We start from the raw sequence: 18,225 nt of genomic DNA, 5'->3' as shown, positions 1-18,225 counted from the left end.
TCTTGAGTCATTAGTGAGCATTAGCTGATTGCGGACTATTATTTTTAACTTGATTAGCTTCAACTTGTTAAGACTTCGACAAGACCCATGCCACATCATGCCAGCGAGACACTCATTTACCATAGAGGCATAGACGTCATGTGACTCGATCGAGGAGATATTTTCTTTTCTTTTCGCCATTTATACAACACTAGAGTGAAAAGGGTTTATTTTCTGTAGTAAAGAGACACCCAGTTGCCATTAGACATAAAGCAATGACTATTTTCTTTCAAAAGAACAAACATTTTTAACAATATCTGCATCTTGGCTATTCGGGGAGGTCTTTTCTTTTCTTTTCGCCGTTTATACAACACTAGAGAGAAAAAAGAAAACAAATTTTTCATGGATATACAAGAAACTAAACACAAGCTGAATAATATCATTTTCATGGATATCATCTATTACAAAAGTTCAAGAATACTTGAACAATTATACAAAAACACACACAACACGCACAAAAACACACACAACACGCACAAAAACACACAAAAGATCATCTCATGTAGGACGCAGCAGCACTAGTAGCAGCTGCAGTGACTCCATTCCCTGGTCCAAACATCGTTCTTCTCTTCTCTTTTCTCCGAACCACTCGCAGATTTGGTGATTTCGGATTCGTAGTTTCCTTCGTTGACCTATTATTCATTCATTGTGAAGTCGATCAAAATCAGTACTTCTTAGATCAACGAATATATAGCTGTAAAACACTCAGTCGATTGGTTTCAAAACTTACTTTTTTGGATGGAAGGGATTATCAAACTTGGGAAGTGGTCTTGCTTGTGGAACCATTGTCCTTCTCATTTGTTTCAGTGCTTTCTCTTCTTCCATCTATTATAACATGAAAAACCAAGTTAGATTAACAAACAGAAGAACAATAATAATACTAATCAAACGAAATCTTATAGAAAAGAACAACAATCTCTCTCGCTTTTATTACCATTTTCGCAGATTCAAACTCCTCCCTATACCTCTTGTACATCATTTCTTTCTCCTTGATCTAAAACCGGGAAAAAACAAAAACAAAATGAGATTTACATATACACAAGAGATCGGATTTTATTATCTTAACATTAAAAAAAAGATCATAGTTACCTTCTTATCAAATTCAGCTCTATCAACGGCTCGGTGATCAACATTAAGTTCAAACTCTTGAACTTGTGTTAGAGGTATTCTTTCCTTCTCAGGAACTGGAATAGGATCTCTATATGCAACCATAAGAAATGACTTTATCATTCAGAATTGCTTCTATGAGTAATTATTTCTAAAACGATTTTGACAAACTAACATTAACTGATTTTGCGTCAATTTGAAGAACTTACTCTTTTAGAACTGGGTGTGCTTTAAAGATCCTCATTCTGGCTTCTTCTTTTTCCATCCGTCGCCTCTCTTCCATTTCCCTCTGTAATTCTTCTTCGTGCCTCGTGAGACTCTCCAATTGGAAAGGCTCAAGCTTTGTACATGGCTTTGGTTCGGGCTTCGGTGGTATCTGCACAAGAAAAATTACCTCCGATTACGAAAACAAGTTAAGATAATCTCTATCCCGAAAAAAGAACACAGTAACTATTCTTTTACCACTGGGTAATCTGTAGTATATGGATATGGTGTGGCCTTAGGAATCCTTGCTCTTTCCTCTTCATATTGTTTCTGTGAAACTTCGACTGCAAATCTTTTCTCTTTCTCTGCTCCTCGTTCCTAATAAGATATCAAAAGTATAAGTGGTAACTTCTCAATCAATAAAGCCATATATTTCTTCATACGAGCAAGGATGGTGACCGTAATACATTATGTATGTGCATACCTCTGTGTGAAGATGGAAAGGGTTCGGTGCAGTGATCCTTGGGCATTGATGTTGCTGTCGAGGTTCCAAGCTCAACGAAAGCTACAAAAGATCGTAAATTGCGTTCAAAGTTAGTAACATACAATAACTCGTATCTATGTTAATAGCGAAAAGAATCTACGTTTTCAATGTAAGCTAAAAAAGACCGTAAATTGTGTGCACAATTAGTAACATACAATAACTCATATCTATGTATTAGCGAAAAGAATCTACTTTTTCAATGTCAGTATACCTTATCAAATAAGTCAAAAACAGTTTTTGTTGGAGGAATCCTTTCATCTGTGGCAAAGTGAAACTCTTGAGGTTTAGTCACTTGGAGCTTTGAATTACAGAACATACCCATGGCACCATTGCTCTCGAAAATCTGCATAATATTTGCTTAAAATCAATAACTACGATAAAATGTTTTCACTTCTAACTCTGTAAACTTGGAGAGAAGATGTACCTTCTTATTGAGAGGCCTAGCCTTAAATTTCGGAATTTTTTGCAACTCCTCTAGCTCTAGCTCTTGGGTACTTTTAACACTATAATGCCAACAAATACATGGAAATTGATCAGAGTTTGGATCAATGATAACACAGCTCATAATTTCTAAGGAAACACAAATCTTGATTTCAGATTCCACTTACTTGGGTGGGCGAGCTCGTAATGAGGTTTCTAGACGAGGGGGCTTTGGTTCGGTTAGCTTGTTGGGATTCCATCGACTCTGTAAATGACTAATCTGAGACGAAGATTCAGTTGATGATACAACTGTTGAAGTTTCAACATGCTGATTAGCTCGCTCCGTTGTTTTCAAACGAAATTCCTGAAAAGTCAGATCGTACTTAGTCTAAAATCATTTTGGAACTTGAGGAGCATTCCCTTGATCACCAAATCGAAAATACTTATCTTACCTGAAACTCTGGTAGTTGAGGAGTACTTCTGGACAATGGTGGTAGAGTAGGAGCTTCAAATATCTATTTAAGAGCACCAAATTAAGTTAGAACAAAATAGATTGAGCACCAAGAAGAAGGTAACAGAACAAACGAAAGGTCAAACCTTCTTGTTAATCGGGCGAGCCTTAAATTTTGGGATATTCGACATCATTTCTTCCTCAATCTCAGCAGAGCTTTTCACTCTAACAGAACGGACACGTTGTGCCGTTTCAAATGCTGGTTCTGTTGGCCTTGTGAGTGTGAGTTTTGGCTTCCTCTGGATTATAGAAGCCGCATCATCCTACAATAACACAATATCCACCCAAGAGATTTCAAATTCAATCGAATTTAAACAATCCGAGTCAGTTCCAATATCAAAGAGATTCGATCGCTTACATGTGAGAGAGAATTATTAGTACGATTCAGTTCTATATTTCTTGTGCCGGACTGGAATTTCTTTATGAGTTCGGCGTTTGAAATAAAAGGCGCCACTTGTTCTCGGACATAAACCTTAATAACAATAGATGATTTTTCACATGCATCAGTGATCCAACATACGAAATAGATATTCATTATAATAATCAACTAAAGGGACTAATTTCAGTATGCACCTTTCTGTCCTCGATACGAGTTTTGTTGATTGAGGGACATAAGTTGGATTTACTATTCTTTAACCCTGGTCTTGATTTGTGTGGTAGATTCTGAGGATGAACATCCAATATCTGGAAGAAAGGTAAACCGAAAACATAAGTTCGTTATAAAAGAAGTCCAAAATTAGAGCTAGAAAACAAAGACCATTTGGAATTAGTACCTGTCTAGATCTTCCTTCATCCAGCTTCTGTCGCTTAATTGCTTGATTTTCTTGAGCAAAATCTGAAGCTCCGACTACGTTCTTCACAGTTTTAACACTACCAACAATTTGAATTGACATAGTTAGATATAGATTAAGATGATTGATTATGAGCGTATACAGTAAAACTGCAAAAATTTAACTAAAGAAATCGATTGGGACTAACCTTCTTGCACTTGCTAATTTTGCACCTTTCACATGGGACAATTGGGATTGATTCGTTGGTTTTACTCCATTAACTTGAGAGATTTGAAACTGGTTTTTCGGCTTCACAGACGATAGATTTCTTACCAAACTCGCCACCCTTTTAGCTGTTTGAGTCTTATTTGAATTGGTAGGTAGTGACTCTTGTTTCAGAGAAGTTGCTGGTTGATTTGGTGTGCAAGCTTCTGGTGCTGTTAACAAAACACTAGAGTTAACATAAAATGACACAAGAAATGCAAAGAATAGTAAAACACTAGTTTAGGTTGATAGTACTCTACCTTGGAAGCTATTAATGAGAGAGGCCAAAGTATCTTCACATGCGTTTCCAGTTGAAACTCTGCAACATATGTAAGGATTAGAATTAGTAAAGTAGATGAATCTTGTGCAGTCCTTTCCTTGCGAGCTGGTTTTTAAAGAGAGTTCGGGTCAATGGACTCTAAGATGGTAGCAAACCTAGTGTTTCAGGGACAGGTGGGAACTCAGTAAACATAGCCATGTATCAAAAACCAAGTGTTTCATGGGTCGGAAACTTAGTAACCTTAGCCACGTATGAGTGTGGGGTGTTGAGTGACTCTATCACTGGCATTGAGGGATTGGTCGGAATTCAGTAACCTTACCCATGTGTCAAACCAAGTGTTTCAGGGATGGGTTGGAACTTAGTAACCTTAGCCACATATCAGACCAAGTGTTTCAGGGATGGGTTGGAGCTTAGTAACCTTAGCCATGTATGAAACCAAGTGTTTCAGGGATGGTTCGCAACTCAGTAACCTTAGCCATGTACCAAAAACCTAGTGTTTCAAGGATGGTTCGGAACTCAGTAACCTTAGCCATGTATGGGCGGGGGTGTTGGAGTGAGTCTATCCCTAGCATTAAAGAGAGGAATTAACAGAAGGAGAAGAGAACAAACATAATGGGTTTCTCGAACACTAACTAGTAACTAAGGTGGTGTTTGTTTTTTTTATTGCTTGAATCTAACTCATATGAGCCTGGCTTGTGTTTGTCATGTACATAATAGTCAATTTAGGTTATTTTAGACAATGTCTTCTTAGTTCAAAAACTTATTCTACGATAGACTCAAACAGACCCAAATCAACTAAAATCATTCATTTAGACGAGTCAGACAAAAAACAAACACCACCTAAAATCACTCACCTTGTGACATTTTCTCTAGCAGTAGATTCAGAACAGTTTGATGATGATGCTTCAACCTGCAATTACAAGGTGAACAACAAAGTTAGGGTTTTGATTTCTTAGTAACTGAATTTTAATACTATCCAATATCAAGTAGTTCTGAAAAGGGTTACTCACCTTCCCCAAATCATCTGTTTTGCTGAAATCTAAGAGACTAATTTCAACGGAATCAAATCGTCCAGTCTTGATTTTTGGGATAAAAGCTGCATTATTTAACATAGATAATCAAAACCCTAACTTTTCTTCAATAAATCACAATTTATAGAAGAGGAAGAAAGAAAGAAAGAAAACGTACGTGAAGGAGCATAGCTAAGAGAGGTTTGAAACCAGAGCTCGGCTCTGTTAATGTCTTCTTTAGATTCTCCAATATTGAAATCAAAGAATTTGGGTGCTGAAAATTCGTATATCTCGTCAACCATAATCGGGTTAAAATTAGTTGACTCCATTAATGAATCAATGATTCTTGATTCTTGTTCTTTAGAAGATCTTCAATCTAAGAAAATTTCTTGTTCTTGAAGTTTGTAGAGTTAGAGAGAGAGAGAAAGAGAAAGGTGAAAATGAAACAAGATCTTCAGAGTGTGATGTTAGTCGTAACGTTAGAAATACCAACGGTCGAAATTTTGAAAAGTGGGTTATGTAAGCAATGTCCACTTGGGCAACGAACCGGCGCTTTGAGAAAGAAATGCATTCTTAACGGCTATATTTCTTGGTCCTAAAAGGATTTTTCTTTTGACCAAAATACCCTCCAACATTGTTTTTTTTTTTTTTTTTTTTCTTTTTTTTGTTGAAGAATACCCTCCAACATTGTTGAGTGAGAAAATACAACATAGCTTTTGGTTCAATGGTAATTTGGTTTGCATCCTGGTGTCACTAGAAGTGGTTTATCCCAAGATTCATACGTTTCTTTAAGGCTCTATGGATGATTCTTAATTCTTGAAGGTTTTCGTATGATCTGAAGTGTTAATGTATGGTTTTTTTTTTCTTCTGATGAAAGAGGCTCACGCCTTAATTTATTCAAATAAATTTGAGGTTACATTATAGTTCTGTTCGGAAAGTAATATACTAACAATGTTATGCGGTATTTCATGACAACCCAATTGTTTACAAATATTGAGTTCCAATGCTTCGGAGTAGTGTGTGCGCAACTTTATTTGTTGTGCGCAAGGTGTATCAGAATTCAACCATCTCCAACATTTCCTTTTCATTCATGATCTCTGATATAACATTCCTAATTCTCCATGGAATGTGGTCATCATTCGTATTGCAAGCCTGAATAACTATGATTGCATCTCCTTCGATAATCACTTTGTTAAGATTTAATTTGATTGCTAGTTTCACACCTAAAAGAACTGCAATTCCTTCTCTAATAATCGGATTTTCATTGATAAAATAGTCGGAACTCGCTGCCAAGAACTCCCTATTAGCGTTTCTGACTATTGCAGCCGAAGCCCCTTCACCATCTTTGAACGTCCCATCAACATTTATCTTGTGCCCCTGGAGAGGGAAGTAACCAGGTGGTAACTTGATGTTGATCTTGGATTGGACTCCCTGTTTGACTATCATGTGAGTTACCATTGTCTTTGAAATCTGACCACATGGTAGTAGCATCACTTATAACTTTCATACTATAAGGTTTAGTGTTTCTAAATACCAATTTATTCCTAGCCTTCCACATATATCAGAGTACATCGCAACTCATATGAAATCCTTCATCATCAGTCTTTGGTTGTTCTGGCAGGTAATGTGCTTATCAATGACATAGGGTTCTTTCTAAAAAGATCTTTTTTCCAAGAGATTTCTTTTGAATGGTTCAGTTTATCTATAAAAGTTCTAGAATCACGAAAACAAGAAATTAGGCCGAAGATTTGATTTTAAATTTTTTTAGTTGAAAAGACAAGTTATATATTCTCAAAATTTGATTATTTTTTTTTTGTTAAAAATCTAAATATTTGTATTTTGTTTGGTTACAATTTTTTTCGCAAAGCTGTTGTAAAGTGTTGTTGCAAGGCGGTTGCAAAGTTGTCGCAAGTATTCGCAAATTAAACTCAGGAAATTGAAGACTAACTAAAAATATTGACTTCACCAAATCAAATAATAACTGCAGTAAAGTAAAAAAAAACATTGGTCCAAAATCCGTTCCAAGGCCCAAAAAAAGGCATTCTTGCAAGCGCAAATCTTGTAGGTAATTAAGGTTCACAAGTGTGTGACCCCCATGAAAAGCTTCAATTGGTCTACATCTATCACCATTACACAACAAACATCTTGACAAAGAAGAACATGTTTCCTGTCTTAACTAGTTGGTAATCAGTAGTTGCATCATTTTTTTCTCTCTAAAACTCGTATTATTATCTTCATTTTGTTGTTTTCTTCATATTGTCTTGTGAACTTTCATTACTTACTATTTTCGAAAATGTCGCCTTTTTTTTTTTTACACTTAGATGGTATTGTGTTGTTTATATACTATATGTTTTGGTCATAATGACTTTATTTTGGACTAATTTGTTCTCCAAAAAGTGGTCCTAAAATGTCCTTATTATTCCTTAGGAAATATGACACCATTTATATGACAGATTTGTCTCGATTGAATTATTACATAGTGGCAAATGAAATTTGTTACTGAATAAATGAATGCAGCTAGAAGTGATAACAATGAAAGATGAGATTGAATTAACTTCTCACCATCCCCATGCCACCAAGTCTTAAATTATGTGATCAATCATCAACCAACCTCATCATCTACCACCACTACTAGCTTCTATATATATCATCACTAATAAATTTCACAATTTTGAAGCTTATAATATCAACCAATATTCCTTCCTTCTTCTACCCATTGATAGCTTCTCTCAACTTAACTGCCCTATATAACAATCTCTAGCTAGCTATGGCTAATCTTTATGTATCAGCCTTTAAAAGTGTTGTATTTGCTTCTTTTCTTGCTTTTATAATTCAAATCATCTTCTTCTCACCCATTGATTCTCCACAATTACTCGAATTCCCTCCTAAGGCATCGTCGCTCCCACAAAGTAACGACTTCCAGGTTAGTACATCTGACTTAAAAAAGCAGCCCTGATAGTATGTGGGATCACTTACCCAGCCGAGATATGTGGTCGGACATGATAGTATGTGGGATCACTTACCCAGCCGAGATATGTGGTCGGACAAGATTCAGAGACAAATATTCAAACACTTCCTTTCCCCAAATCCTGCCTGGCCACGTACTCAGGCTAGGATTCAACTGAGATAGTGGCCTAGAATAAATTCATTTTCCTTAAAAAGTAAGAAAAGAACCAGAGGTTGAATCATTTCTATTTCAATAGTTATTTGTTACATTAATTACTTTTATGATATATATTAATTATGTTTTTTAATTGAAAGAGAGTCATCAAGCTTGGTGAAGGATTAGTAAATGGACCTGAATCTGTTAGTGTGGATAAAGATAATGGTATATTATATACAGCAACTCGTGATGGTTGGATTAAAAGATACTTCCACGAAAATGGGTCATTGGAGAATTGGAAGTTCGTCGGAGGCGATGCTTTACTCGGACTCACAACGTCCTCCATTAACCCGGGCGACATTCTAGTTTGTGATGTCAACCAGGTATTTGAATTTAGCTTTTTTATATATACTTTTTGTACAAAAATATCGATCAAAAGAATAACGATGAATGAATAATTATAGGGTTTGATAAAAGTTAATGAAGATGGTGTGACTGTTCTTGCTTCAGAAACTAACGGTACCAAAATAAGGTGAAATTTTGTATTAAGATTCAAACTCTTGTCTCTTCAGTAGAGAAATATACATGTAATTACTCAACGAAAGTAAATTTCGGTGCTATTAAAAACTGAATAGAATAAGAATGGGTTGGAATGATTGATAGGTTTGCAGATGATGTGATTGAAGCATCAGACGGTATGGTGTACTTCAGTGATTGTAGCTTAAAGTTTGGTCTCCATAATTGGTATCTTGATTTACTTGAGGGAAAACCACAAGGTCGGATTCTCAAGTATGATCCTTTCACAAGACAAACATCAATACTTATTGATGGTTTGTACTTTCCTAATGGAGTTACTCTCTCCAAAGACCATGATTTCTTGGTGTTTTGTGAAACATGGAAGTAAGTTAAAACTATTTTCTCTTTTTCTATTTTATCATAACAACCCAAGCTCTAACAATCAGAAGCCCTCGACACTTATTAAGCTTGAGATGCTCAGAACGCTAGCTCCTCTAAGTAAGTAATGTGGGACTATTACATGTTCTAAGGTGTGATTGTTATTGTAGTATGGGTCGCTACAAGACGATGATAACTTGTCAAAGGTGGGGATGTTATAGTCCCACATTTTAAGAAAACGTGTCTTGAACTATAATACGAACAAAATATTTTTATTAGTGTCGAGTTCACGTCAAGAACAAAACTCTGTACCTGTTAACTGTTGATATCCTGATAGGCGGTAAAAACAGAATGGATGGAGCTTGGGTGGTTAGAATATTTATTTGGATTATAGAAAAACTAATGGGTTGGAACTGGAATGTGGGTCAGATTCAGATGTATGAAATACTGGCTGAAGGGGGAAAAGTTGGGGAAAACAGAGACTTTAGTTGACAACCTCCCTGGTGCACCAGATAACATCAATGTTGCACCTGATGGTTCTTTCTGGATTGCACAACTACAGGTATATGCTCTCCTCTCTCTCTCTCTCTATATATATAGGACTGGTGAAGACAAGAACCAAATGATGTGAGTTTGTGATGCAGTTGACAAGAAATGGGTTTGAGTTTGTGCACACATCAAAGGCAGCTAAATACATAATAGCACCATTTGGGAAGCTGCTACGAGTAGTGAATGGAGCTTATAAGAGTGGAATGGTGGTGAAGGTGACAAGTGATGGGAAGATTATCGATAAGTTTGAGGATCGAAATGGTGAAGTGATGTCATTTGTAACGTCGGCAATGGAGTTTGATGGCCATCTCTACTTGGGAAGTTTGAATGCTAATTTCATCGGAAAGTTAAAGTTGAATAATTCCTCTTCTTCATATTCACCATAACACTCTGACTTATCTTATAGCCAATTGGTACAACTAGTTATCAGATATATAGGAAAGAGATGAGTAGAGATAAATGTGGTACCGATGGCTTTCTAATTATGCTTGTAAGTAAAATATAATTGTAACTCGGACTAAAATTTAGAATAATTTTATAAAGAGTGTTACAATTACTTAAAATTTTACCTACAATCAAATTATTTTCCGTATCCATCCTTCATTTGAATGAACGCTAAGAGAGTTCAAGTTTCATATATCTATCTTTGGTAATGATATTCTTGCTTTTACTGTTTTACATTAGGTGACCAAAACGCTATTCGCCTAGAATCTGGGACCGAGCACAAGTTAAAGGCTGATGTGGCTGACTTTTATTAACCGGCCGTGTAGAAAAAGAAATGTCTTGATCATTGGGAGACGACTACATCAATTTTCGGTCTGCCATTAGTTATCAATTTCGAGTCAAATAGTATAATTTTTCTTTGGTGACAAGTATTGTGACTTTACCCTTCAAACCTGTCATGGCAAATGATCCAAAATAATAAAGACATATGACCAACAAGGTTTGGCTCATAATTAATCAATGAAGAATAGTGATGGATGTGATCACCTCATCAAACCTTATCAATTGACATGACAACTTTGTTTCTGGTTGGTATATTACTTACTCCAGTATGATCATTTATTTGTGTTTCGCTATTAGTAACACTACCATATGACAAGTTCTTAGAGAGTGAAACTCGGGTTACATTTGATTTGAGTTCTCGAAACTAATTGTATAGTCATTAAGTATTCTTCTCTTGTGTGTTGCTAATTGTTGAAGGAAAACGATATCTTATTCGATTCTCTAATCAAGTGCTGTTAGATTCAATTATATGATATAATTATATGTCGAAATAACTAAAATTTTCTGCGGAAATTCAAGTAGTATAAACTAAAATTATAGTGTTCATAGCTCATAGCTATAAACTAAGATCCATTTAAGCTTTTCTGTTTCAAATACAAGATTGTACAATAAACGTTGTACATCAAATGATTTGGATACATCATAGAGACATAATATACTTATAACTACCATAAATTTGTCCAAAAGACCATCCCAAACCCGAAAACTATCCTAAAGGTCATTCTAGACTAATCTACTTTTATTTATACCATTAATAACACCAAGAAGATTGGAACAACTCGTAAACTGGCACATAAAAAAACTCATGCTTAGTTGCTTACCTCAGCATTGTTTCCTTTTTGTTGTCAGTTAGAAAAACACGACCGGGTTTCTGCAAGAAAATAACGGAATCGATTGGAACAGAGACATCTTCTTAACTGGTTCTACCTTAGCACCCAAACGGCCTTCGACCCAAATCCCACTTCCCTTCTTTTTTCCAACAGGTACTTCTGTTTCCTCTTTTACCTTCTACTGTCATTATTTCCCTGACATGTTATTGTGTTTGCAGTAATAAGAAATTACAATTTGGTTAGTGAAATCTTTTCGAAAATAACATATCAGGTAGCTTATAATGCGGTTGGTTCTACTATCTCGGACCCATTCCACTGTTTTACTCTAAACCAGAGTAGGAGGAGTGTGCTAAAAGGAATGTGTTTGAGTTCGTGCACAGATCAAAGACAGATAAATACATAAATGCACCATTTGGGAAGCTGATTGAAATGATAAAAGGTGGTTATAAGAGTAAAATAGTTGTGAAAGAGGGAACTGGTGATGGGAAGATTAATTATCGGTAAGTTTGACGACCGAGATGGTACTGTAATGTCACGTGTTAGCTCTGCTATGGAGTTTGAGGGTTATCTCTACTTGGGAAGATTGAACTCTAACCTCGTGGGAAAGCCGAAGTTGAATTACTCCTCCCTCTAAACCATTGGTTATCTCCCAAGCATGAATGTTTGCCAGATTTTGAATTTTGCTCTTGCCTAATCAACTTTTAGGAAATCAGAAATGAGTAAACATAAATAGATTTTTAGACCGAAGAAGATGATGATGATAAACTCTAGCTAACGGTCCAACATGTCAATGGCGGGCACGACGTGCTTCGGTCCATGTTGTGTTGTGGCTAGATTGAAATCTTTGGCCACATACACGACACCTTAGCATGGGCTGTGGCTGTCCTTGCCGTGTTGGACCGTGGCTGAGCTCAATGGATTTTTGTACTTTGTATAACAAGAAACTGTAACATTTTTAGTTTTTTTTTTTACTTCTTGATGTGGGACTATATCCCTTCTTGGCTTCTTGTTTTAACTATATTTCGGGAAGGGTCGGATAGGGTTATAAATGACCCAACCCCGGCTAAGTAACGCCAAACAAGCTTCGTGTTTGGCAGACTGTCGCGTGCAACCGTATTCTATCGGTTGTGGCGTGCCAAACCCAAATTCTCAAACACTTTGTCTAGCGTGGCGTTTTTGGCACGCCAAACCCCAAATTTTCGAATACGCCGCATCACACTGAAGCTTGTCTGGCGTGGCGTGTTTGGCGCCAATCGTGTTGTGCCACTGTGTTTTGGTGTGACCTGTCGTGCCTAAAATCCAAATTTCAAACACGCGGCCGCTAAGGCTCCTTGTTTCTTAAAGAGAAAGAGCCCCCTAGTTTGAAAACCCTAATTAATTTTTTCTACACCAATTTTTGTGGCATGACATGACATGATTTAGGGTTTTTTTAGTGGTAAGAATAACTCCTAACAATTCTAATCAAGTAATCATCATCATCTTCAAAACAAATTAAACCACAAATTAAAAAAAAAAACACATGAAGTTAATGGAAATACCTGATCGAGAAACAGAAATGAACGTACCACATCAAAGAAACTTTTGATTCAGTAGCCATTCAAACAAATCGAAACGTAATCAAAACGTAATCAAAACCATCTCTTACGCCAAAACCCTAATTTGATTTGAATTTCGAAGTAAAACCACCGACAATTGATGAACGGTGTTTAAAATAGACACGTGTACGAGGAGTCAGTGTTTAATTAAATTTATTTATATACTCCTGTTTAAAGCCCAATTATAATACTATGAAATCTGTTTTTTTTTCTCTTTCCTACTTTATTCTTAATCTTCTCTCTCTCTCGCTCTAAACAAGGCATAGATCTGGTTATTATTATTAATCTTCTTCTTCAAACTCTTTTACCCATTTTTTAGGATACATCTATTTACCTGAAACAAGAAAATAAATCTGGTTTTTTTGAGATGTATTAATTATTAAGGGGGAGGATGAAAGGAGGAGGAGGAAGTTTTCTTCATGGATTGAGAGGGAAACAAACATCTCTTATTCTCATTGCTCTTATTTGTACTAGTATTTTTATTTGGGCATGGGATAATTCAAATCTTCTCACTACTTTAGTCCCACATCAAGATCACTTATTGGTCAATTCTCCAGGTTTGTCTTTTCACAATCTCTCTATATTTTTTTTACTTCCATTAGGTTTTTCCACGTAAAATGTGTCCTGACAAGATTTAGAGCGAGAAAGTTAAAACATACCCTGGCAGGGATAGTGGTCTGGCATAGTATCAATGTTGTTTATCAAAATTTTCACTGTGTCATAATGTCATTATCAATGTTTAATTTTTTGTATATGATAAATGTCATGGCTATACTAATTTGACAATATCAAGTGATAGTGAATAACAAGTAAATAAGCAAATAGAGTATTTTCTTTGACAATGTGAATAATTTGAACTCTTATGATGAAGTTAGAGAAAACGAATTAGGTAGAAGAACTTATGTTGTATATTGCTAAATCTTAAGATTTTTCAATTTTGTTTGCTTGTATAGAGACGACAGTCGTGGATATACCCAAACAAGATATTAGTTTGAGGGAAGATATAGCAAATGTTGTTATTCCAGAAGAGAAGACAAGAACCGAGCTACCGGAACAAAGTTCCAATATTGTAGCACCAATTGATTCTAATTCTGAAAGCACTTCTAAAGAAAGTATAGACGACGAAAATAACAATATTGGTTCCTCCCTTGAAAAGAAAGGTGAAGTTCCAAACTAGTTTTTCATTGTTGTGGCATGGTACTATTATGCTTACCCGTTTTACGGAATGTCCTCATAACTAGATATTAATTCAAATGAAGGCACATCGAATGGTATTGCAGAAAGAGAAAGTATAATTGAACAAGCGAAAACGAGTTCTGTAGATTCCTTTGGTTCAGAGACAAGCAACACTCCCGAGACAAGTAATGAAGATGTGGAAGAAGATAGTGTGGCCTCCATTGAAAAAAAAGGTAAAGTTGGCACCGTATTTTAGATTGCTTTTTTTAGCTTCTTTGTTGTGCCAAGTTTTCCCATTCTGAATAATATGTTTTCCAGGATCAGGAGGAACACCAACTGAGCAAGTACAAAAAAGTTCCAACGCAAAATCGATTGGTTCTGGTTCGGAAGGCAACCGTGAGACAAGTTTAGACGATGGGAAAAGTGAATCGTCCTCGACTAAGAACGATGGTAAGTTAGTTTTATGGTGCATACTAGTTTACTTTTGAAGACATTAAGAATTTGCCAACGGCAATAATGCTTTTTTTTTTTTTTTGAAACGTAAATAACTTCCAACAAAGAAAAGTTACAATGCTATAGCTGATGATACTCGATTTTGTCCGAGACCCATCTCTAAATAGATGTTTAAGCATGTTCACTTCAACATGGCACAAACTAATTATAGGTTTTGTTAGCAGCCATCCTATGTTGTTAGTAACTGAACTAGTGACTCTTCTTGGTTGTACAGAGATTATGATGGTTGTAGCAGTAAACACAACAAAACCTAAACAAAATCTTGAAGGAGAAAAACCAGATATACCAAAGAAAGTCTTCGATTTTGTAACACCAGAAGCAAACAATTCTGAGGGTAAAGTTGATAGCTCAGTGGATGGTCCTGTGAGAAAGAAAGGTATGTTAGCTTCTTCTATATAAGATTTTAAGTTGTTCGATCCGGAAAAGAGATTTCCCTAAGATTGTTATAAATTTGGTAGGAATTTAGGTTGAAGATAGTAAATTGTCATCCAATTATATTGCTTTTCCATTGACTTCTTCGACAGAGGTCTGTAAAAATTTGGTAGGAATTTAGGTTGAAAATAGTAAATTATCATCTAATTATATTGTTTTTCGATTGACTTCTTCGACAGAGGCCTGTAATTATGCTAAGGGAAAATGGATCGAAGATAGTAAAAGACCATTATATTCTGGGTTTGGTTGTAAACAATGGCTGTCAGATATGTGGGCTTGTAGGTTGACCCAACGGACAGATTTCGCTTATGAAACGTTTCGGTGGAAGCCGTTTAATTGTGAGATGCCAGACTTTGAAGCATCTTCATTTTTAAAAAGGTATAAGATTGCAATTAAGACCTTCTCAAGCTTCAGTTCTTGACAGCAATTCTTGTAAATATTTGAAATACTAATTAGGAACGACGATTTTTTTATTACAGGATGCAGCACAAAACTATTGCTATCATTGGGGATTCTTTGGGAAGACAGCAATTCCAATCTCTAATGTGTATGGCTACGGGTGGTCAAGACAGGCCCGATGTAATCAACGTTGGGTGGGAATACGAACTTCGAAAACCTCGTGGAGCAGTTCGCCCTGATGGATGGGCTTATCGATTCCCAAGCACCAATACGACCATCCTCTATTACTGGTCCGCAAGCCTTTGTGACTTGGAGCCCATTAATATCTCAGATAAAAACACAGATTGGGCCATGCATCTTGATCGTCCGCCAGCGTTTTTACGCCGTTATCTTGACAGATTCGATGTGTTGGTTCTGAATACGGGTCACCATTGGAACAGAGGAAAACTTAATGCAAATCGATGGGTTATGCATATTGGAGGTGTACCAAACACTGACAGAAAGCTTGCAGAGATTGGGCGTGCCAAAAATTTCACAATATATAGTATTGCAAACTGGGTGAATCTCCAATTACCTAAACATCCACGGCTGAAAGCCTTTTTCAGGACCATTTCACCTCGACATTTCTTCAATGGAGACTGGAACACAGGTGGAAGCTGCGATAATACAACTCCACTGGCCGGAGGGAAAGAAGTCACACAAGACGAATCTCTTGATCCTAGTGTTGCTGGGGCTGTGAATGGAACAGAGGTTAAGCTCTTGGATATAACAGCTATTTCTCAGTTGAGAGACGAAGGTCACATATCTAGGTACAGTATCAGAGCCACACCTGGTATGCAAGATTGTCTTCATTGGTGTTTACCCGGTATTCCTGATACCTGGAATGAACTTCTCATCGCCCAATTGTAGGAGGTCATAGATTTAGATTTATCGGAATGGAGTAACTAAAATCATTCATCCGTGACCTAAAGATTGGTGTAGATGAAGAAGTGCGATCCTTATTCTTGAGCTCTTCGGTGATCAAAATGCCTTGACACATGCTTCAGAGTATAGCTCAATTCACTTCCACGTAACGTTAGGAAGCAATTTTTTGGCGCTGGACTTGTTTTTGTAGATTCGATAGCTGCTTGATGGAGAAAAAAATGGATACCCAGACACGATTTCCAGCAAGAAAACTTAACCTCGGCTTGTCGAGTTGGGTACATTATATATGAGATATTGGTTGAATAAGATTGTCATTCTTTTGAATTTATTATTCTTTAAAGTATTTATGAAATGTTGGGTGTTGATCAGTTTCCAGTGTTAACCTGTAAAACTTAAAATATCTTAGAATTTGTAGCAATCCCTAAAATATAAACTGCATTCCCTTCATCAAAAAAAAAAAAATATATAAACTGCATTTGGATCTTAATGGAAAATTCTAAATTAAGTGTCTCTTGTGAAGAAATAACTTTTTTTTATTTGGGGTGAGTGGGATTTTTATCAATGGTGGTGCTATGCCCGGCCAGTCTCCCGCCTGAAACCAGATGGGATGACGCGGCAAGTCGAGGCATAGTCCTTTATTCTAGGAATGTGCCCTGAGATAGTTTGTAACCTGTTAAAGAAATTCCCACTTCCTCATCTGGTAAAGGAACCAAATTCTGGTCATATGATTAAATAATGTCATATCCATTACATTAGAATTGTTCGAACATTTTTGTTGTTGCACTCACACCAGAGGTTTTGTGATTCCATATAGTCAAAGGTGTTGGTTGTCAAAATGAAAATCTAGGCCAAATGTTGGAGACAAAAAAAAATATTCAGCCTCTCCGTATGCTAGACTAAGAAATGTGATTGGAAGAACTTGTGGTGTGTCAAAGTCCAGATTTCTAATATCATAAACAATGTCATCTTATAGGTTACACACTTGAGTACATATAGTAGTTGCACATATGTAACATTGCACAACTATCTCCTTTGACGCTTGACCGGCGATGCTCTATTGCAGCAGTATAATTGTAGAATAATCAATTAATAATATAAATTTTCGTGTTAATGTTGGCATTTAGTGATTATATATCATTTGCTTATCTTTCTGAAAATACAATGTTATATTATGTGCATATTTAGTTCAAGTACGTTTACTTTAAAAATGAAAACATATTAGTGAAACAACCCCTAAAGACCAATTGGAGTCATTGTCATCTTGGTGGGTCGTTGTGGACTTGGAGTCTTTTTTTTTTAGGTTAGTTGTGAGAGAAAGTGATAGTTTTTTTGGGTTATTTCTTTAATAGCTCCCAACTTTGTGACCGGTTTCCTGCCTAGTCCCTTACTTTACCAAAAATACTCAGATGACCTCCTTTTTCAGATTTCGTTATAACACTGTTAACTAGTCATCACCTCTCTCTCATCCAACTCGTCGCCTCTCTCTGCCACCTCATCTTCTCGACACTTCATCATCTTCACCGGTGAAGGTCGCCACCGACCAATTTTCCGGCCGACGACTATCAAACATAAAAAAAAAATTTAAAAACTCTCCTCTCTCTCTAAATACTCCGGCGAAGGGGTTTCCCTTCGCGCGGAGTTAGATCTGTTCGGGAACAGACCTTGAGAGCAAATAACAAAAAATATTTTTTTTAGAGAAAGGAGAGTTTCTTTTTTTTAATGTTTGATGGTCGCCGGCCAGAAATTTGGCCGTCCGGCGACCTTCACCGGTGAAGATGACGAAGTGGCGAGAAGATGAGGTGGGAGACAGAGGCGATGAGTTGGATGAGAGAGAAGTAATGACTAGTTAACAGTGTTATAACGGAATCTGAAAAA

The 18,225-nt window shown here is 36.4% G+C and overlaps 3 protein-coding genes and 1 long non-coding RNA gene across 10 annotated transcripts; 2 read left to right on the top strand and 2 right to left on the bottom strand.

The window, feature by feature from the left end:
- Positions 1 to 240: 240 nt before the first annotated feature.
- On the bottom strand, positions 241 to 5,705 carry LOC147560108 (protein TPX2-like). The gene is made up of 21 exons (XM_086662186.1): positions 5,328 to 5,705; positions 5,150 to 5,235; positions 4,994 to 5,049; positions 4,120 to 4,178; positions 3,804 to 4,032; positions 3,599 to 3,695; positions 3,399 to 3,509; positions 3,184 to 3,297; positions 2,912 to 3,088; positions 2,767 to 2,829; positions 2,503 to 2,678; positions 2,319 to 2,397; positions 2,106 to 2,237; positions 1,835 to 1,915; positions 1,609 to 1,728; positions 1,356 to 1,522; positions 1,129 to 1,237; positions 974 to 1,033; positions 770 to 864; positions 445 to 671; positions 241 to 397 (listed from the first exon to the last, which is right to left on the bottom strand). Exons 1-20 carry the CDS (start codon positions 5,476 to 5,478, stop codon positions 533 to 535), a joined length of 2,301 nt encoding a protein of 766 aa, XP_086518312.1. The 5' UTR covers positions 5,479 to 5,705; the 3' UTR covers positions 241 to 397; positions 445 to 532.
- Positions 5,706 to 7,620: 1,915 nt separating this feature from the next.
- LOC147560107 (protein STRICTOSIDINE SYNTHASE-LIKE 4-like) lies at positions 7,621 to 10,258 on the top strand. Of its 2 annotated transcripts, none has more exons than XM_086662184.1 (6): positions 7,621 to 8,072; positions 8,411 to 8,635; positions 8,717 to 8,784; positions 8,916 to 9,152; positions 9,576 to 9,708; positions 9,791 to 10,258. In XM_086662184.1, the coding sequence occupies exons 1-6, from the start codon at positions 7,917 to 7,919 to the stop codon at positions 10,079 to 10,081; spliced, it is 1,110 nt and encodes a 369-aa protein (XP_086518310.1). In that variant the 5' UTR covers positions 7,621 to 7,916; the 3' UTR covers positions 10,082 to 10,258. The 2 variants fall into 2 exon arrangements, with proteins under 2 accessions (XP_086518310.1, XP_086518311.1); XM_086662185.1 differs by having other exon boundaries at positions 7,786 to 8,072; positions 8,423 to 8,635.
- Positions 10,259 to 10,763: 505 nt separating this feature from the next.
- On the top strand, positions 10,764 to 16,860 carry LOC147560105 (protein trichome birefringence-like 14). Of its 6 annotated transcripts, XM_086662182.1 has the most exons (9): positions 10,764 to 11,464; positions 11,692 to 11,964; positions 13,226 to 13,463; positions 13,860 to 14,066; positions 14,244 to 14,315; positions 14,407 to 14,532; positions 14,810 to 14,971; positions 15,207 to 15,405; positions 15,507 to 16,860. In XM_086662182.1, the coding sequence occupies exons 3-9, from the start codon at positions 13,298 to 13,300 to the stop codon at positions 16,333 to 16,335; spliced, it is 1,761 nt and encodes a 586-aa protein (XP_086518308.1). In that variant the 5' UTR covers positions 10,764 to 11,464; positions 11,692 to 11,964; positions 13,226 to 13,297; the 3' UTR covers positions 16,336 to 16,860. The 6 variants fall into 6 exon arrangements, with proteins under 6 accessions (XP_086518308.1, XP_086518305.1, XP_086518303.1 ...); XM_086662179.1 differs by lacking the exon at positions 11,692 to 11,964 and having other exon boundaries at positions 11,253 to 11,464; positions 12,902 to 13,463; positions 14,187 to 14,315; positions 14,401 to 14,532; XM_086662177.1 differs by lacking the exon at positions 11,692 to 11,964 and having other exon boundaries at positions 11,253 to 11,464; positions 12,902 to 13,463; positions 14,148 to 14,315; positions 14,401 to 14,532.
- LOC147560106 (uncharacterized) lies at positions 11,016 to 13,036 on the bottom strand. The gene is made up of 2 exons (XR_015234756.1): positions 12,850 to 13,036; positions 11,016 to 11,506 (listed from the first exon to the last, which is right to left on the bottom strand). It is a non-coding gene; the product is annotated as an uncharacterized LOC147560106 (long non-coding RNA).
- Positions 16,861 to 18,225: the final 1,365 nt, after the last annotated feature.

This window comes from Eschscholzia californica, unplaced genomic scaffold, assembly GCF_041429995.1.
Source record: "Eschscholzia californica isolate CP2 unplaced genomic scaffold, dmEscCali1.0.p SCAF_2, whole genome shotgun sequence".
Lineage (NCBI taxonomy): Eukaryota > Viridiplantae > Streptophyta > Magnoliopsida > Ranunculales > Papaveraceae > Eschscholzia > Eschscholzia californica.
Note: the sequence above shows the minus strand (reverse complement) of the source record. Positions and strands in the feature narration are given on the sequence as shown.

Bases quoted from the DNA above. Each gene is read 5' to 3' on its own strand.
- LOC147560105 (XM_086662177.1), top strand. From the start codon at position 13,298: ATGAAAGGAGGAGGAGGAAGTTTTCTTCATGGATTGAGAGGGAAACAA. The intron at 14,316-14,400 runs GTAAAGTTGGCA...TATGTTTTCCAG, and splicing joins GGCCTCCATTGAAAAAAAAG to GATCAGGAGGAACACCAACT. The intron at 14,972-15,206 runs GTATGTTAGCTT...CTTCTTCGACAG, and splicing joins TGGTCCTGTGAGAAAGAAAG to AGGCCTGTAATTATGCTAAG.
- LOC147560107 (XM_086662184.1), top strand. From the start codon at position 7,917: ATGGCTAATCTTTATGTATCAGCCTTTAAAAGTGTTGTATTTGCTTCT. The intron at 8,785-8,915 runs GTGAAATTTTGT...AATGATTGATAG, and splicing joins ACTAACGGTACCAAAATAAG to GTTTGCAGATGATGTGATTG. The intron at 9,153-9,575 runs GTAAGTTAAAAC...AATGTGGGTCAG, and splicing joins GTGTTTTGTGAAACATGGAA to ATTCAGATGTATGAAATACT.
- LOC147560108 (XM_086662186.1), bottom strand. From the start codon at position 5,478: ATGGAGTCAACTAATTTTAACCCGATTATGGTTGACGAGATATACGAA. The intron at 2,830-2,911 runs GTTTGACCTTTC...GCTCTTAAATAG, and splicing joins CTCGCCCGATTAACAAGAAG to ATATTTGAAGCTCCTACTCT. The intron at 1,034-1,128 runs GTAACTATGATC...TCCCGGTTTTAG, and splicing joins GAGCTGAATTTGATAAGAAG to ATCAAGGAGAAAGAAATGAT.